We start from the raw sequence: 3,328 nt of genomic DNA, 5'->3' as shown, positions 1-3,328 counted from the left end.
TGTGATAAGAGCAGGGGGATGCTAATTTTTATCATAGATAAAGAATATACTCCACAGATACTAGTGGCACTACCTTAACTGGGCAAGGTTTACATTTCCCACTTTTTGGAGCTGACTATGGTTACCTCTCCCCTCTCCCTCCCAAATACCACCCTGAACAAAACAAAGGGACTTTAGGGATCAATTCTATGACCAACCCCCGCAGATCAGGGCACAGAATTTTCATTAACATAAACACCCCGGGATTGAGCAGGCCAATCACACCTATTTAAAATGACACAAAGTAATTTAGTTCTATCAACAACATAATTTCCCGAAGGAATTCAACGAATTAAAAGAAGGCACAGGTGCATTGTAAACTTTCTTTATATTTCAATAGAAAAAAGATATGGTTGCAAAGCCACTTTCAACCTTTTTGGCTGCACAATAAAGTCCTTATTTGTCATCCTTCCCCTTTGTCTTTCTATATACCATTTCTCGGAAACTGGCTAGAATCTTGTTTTCTCTCTTCCTTCTCTCTTCTTGGTTAAAGGACGCTAGAGCTCGTTTCTCATCAGCACTGTAGATCTGGTTTTCTTTTCGAAGTCGCACAGCTTCCATTCTTCGGTGTCTACTACCACTCATTACATAACCTGAACATTCAAACGATGCAATCTCTTCACTGGTCAGGCCAATTTCTCCTCTTCGAGGGATTCTCTTTCCAGCTTTGACATACTCAGCCATGGCTGCACCTTCCCCTGGCAACAGAGCATGCCCATAGTTCAAAGGTCTGTCATCTTGAGAGGCATGTGTAACAGGTGCCTCTGGTCCAATTAAGTCCATAGCTTCTGCATTCTTTGATCTCTCAATCCAAAGATCATCATCTGGGAACTCTTCATCAGAGACATCGGAGCTTGACTCAGTAGATTCTTTTTTATACTTCTTCTTCTTGGACCTTTTCACTTTGCGTTTCTTTTTCTTTTTCTTCTTGGCTTTCTTTGCTTTTCTTTTCTCTTCTTCACTGCTGGAATCAGAGTCAGAATCAGAGTCACTGTCACTATCGTCGGAATATTTTTTATGTTTTCTTTTGGATGTTTTCTTCTTTCTTTTCCTCTGAGCATTTTCTTTGGAGCGACTCGCCTTTTTCTTCCTCCTCTTTTTTTCCTCTTCAGAACTGGAACTTGAAGCACTTTTCTTAGACTTTGAGTCCTCCTCCTCTACAGGGGTGTGCTCGTCAGAATCAGGCTCGGGGATCTTGGGGGAAAGCCCCCAGACCTCCGGCGCTCCAAGCTCCCCGATCCGCTCCCGCTCATTTAACCTCCTCTGGCGCAGGCTCTCCTCCTTTTCCTTCTCGTAGTAGTCCGGCCACTGTCGGTCGCCCCCATGGTGATGGTAGTGGTGGTGGTGATGGTAGTGGGCGGAAGATGAGGACGACGAGCCGCGCAGATCAGGGAGCCGCTCTCGCTCGCGGCCGTGGGTCCGGCTGGGGCTGCGGCGGCTGCGGCCTGGGCCTCCCGACTCCATGAAGGACGACGGCTGCCGGAAGCCGTTGCGCTCCCGGGAACGAGAACGAGAGCGGCCCCTCGGCGAGTGGGTGGCTTTGGTGTCAAGGGGGCTCTCAGAGGAGCTTCGGTGGCCGCCGCCGCCTCCTCCTCCTGATGCTGCAGCTGTCGGCCCGCTACTACCGCCTCCGTGACGCCGTCGCCGGGAACCTGGAGCATCCTCCGGACTGCGAGAGCTGGAGGCCGGCGCCATGGCGCCGAGCCGCTCGGCTGAGAGCCCCGCCTGGCGCTCTCGCGAGAAGAGAACTCGGAAGACGCCTTTACCTTAATTCCCCGATCACAGACTCAGAGGGGCGTGGCCCCTTTCCAAAGCAAGGGATTAGCGAACTCCGGCGTCTTGTACGGCGACGTACAAGGAATCAGTTTTCATTGGAAAGACCGTCCCAGAGGGACGTGGCCCTGCTTGGGGCAGGGGTTAGCGAATCACAGACTGTTGCTATGCCCACATTCCGTTTCCATTGGAGAGAACTTCCCAGAGGGGCGTGGCTCAACTTCGGGGGCTGGATTTAACAAACGTCAGCCTGTTAGCAGATGATGAAGCACAGGGCTTCAGTTTTCATTGGAGAGAACGCCCTGGCCCACCTTCGGGGGATGGGCTTAACAAGCTCCAGCCTGTTTGCGGCTGATAGAGCACTGGGATTCAGTTTTCATTGGTGAGAACTCCCGGGAGGGGCGTGGCCCTGCTTCAGGGCGTGGATAGTAACCTCTGACCTGTTTGCTGATGAAAGCGTCCAGGGAAGTGATTTTCATTGGTAGCTGCCGTCATCACCCTTCTGTCATCACTGCAGCTTGAGAACTACGGCCAGTCCCCTGGTGTGAGAGTCAATGAGGTTTCACTTTCCCTCTCCTTCGTTCATGCCACGGTCGTTTCCCCGAACGCCTCCTCCTTTTCTCCCCTCCCGTCCCCATTTCATTCTCGCAATTTTCTCCCACCCCCAACACGCAAGCGGAGGAGCGCGGGGTAGGGAGAAAGGAGGCTTGGCAATTAGTTAGCCCATTCCCAGTTTGGAGTTAAGGTGTTATAGATTGGTACCTGGAAGGGCCTTAGGTGTCAGCTGATCCAACACCTTCGTTTTACAGATAACGAAACTGAGACCCAGAAAGGTTAAGTATCTAGTGCCGAATCCAGAACTCAAACTTAGGCCATGGTGCAGTAGAACGAAATCTGGATTCGAAATTAGGACAATTTGCATTCTGCCTCTGCTGCTCTTTACCTGTAAATCCTTGGCCAAGTTATGTACCCTCCATCCGTAAAGGGCTTGTACCATCTGATTTCTGAGGTCCCTTTCAACTCTACAGCTGTGCACCTAGGATTCTCTGTGACACCAAGAATATTATTCTTTCCAGGTTTCCTTTGAACTCAGAGAGTGCTTTATCATTAGAGCTAACGAGGCCATTCCTTGGTTCCCTTGGCCCACCCACTTTCACACAAACCTTCTTTTGCTTAGGTTTTGAATGCAAGGAAATGCTTCCGTGGAATTGGGAATAATTGCTTAGGTTCATCTGATAAATTCAAACGCTTATTTACCAAGTGTTACTCAGTAAACGCTCAAAACCCCCAAAGATGCTGCTTCTTGCTCCTTTAGTCTAACCCAAGGCCTAAAACAGTCTTGTGGCCAGTACTAAAGAATATTGATCTTAAAATAATTAAGAGCTGAACACAGATAGGTTCTGGAATAAGGAGATGGGAGACTTTTTTTTTAAGTGTTTTAGGTTCGGTAGCAGTTTTGCACTGTGTCCCAGACTTATTTCTTTAAAAAAAAAGTCACCTGTAAATTTAAACTTTT

General features: G+C 48.9%; 1 protein-coding gene across 1 annotated transcript; it reads right to left on the bottom strand.

Moving 5' to 3' along the window:
• Window positions 1–355: 355 nt before the first annotated feature.
• On the bottom strand, window positions 356–1,788 carry LOC118855843 (NF-kappa-B-activating protein-like). The gene has a single exon (XM_036765864.1). The coding sequence runs from the start codon at window positions 1,732–1,734 to the stop codon at window positions 436–438; it is 1,299 nt and encodes a 432-aa protein (XP_036621759.1). The 5' UTR covers window positions 1,735–1,788; the 3' UTR covers window positions 356–435.
• Window positions 1,789–3,328: the final 1,540 nt, after the last annotated feature.

The sequence above is a fragment of the Trichosurus vulpecula genome, chromosome 7 (assembly GCF_011100635.1).
Source record: "Trichosurus vulpecula isolate mTriVul1 chromosome 7, mTriVul1.pri, whole genome shotgun sequence".
In the NCBI taxonomy this organism is placed as follows: Eukaryota; Metazoa; Chordata; class Mammalia; order Diprotodontia; family Phalangeridae; genus Trichosurus; species Trichosurus vulpecula.
This window is presented reverse-complemented; position numbering and strand designations above follow the sequence as displayed.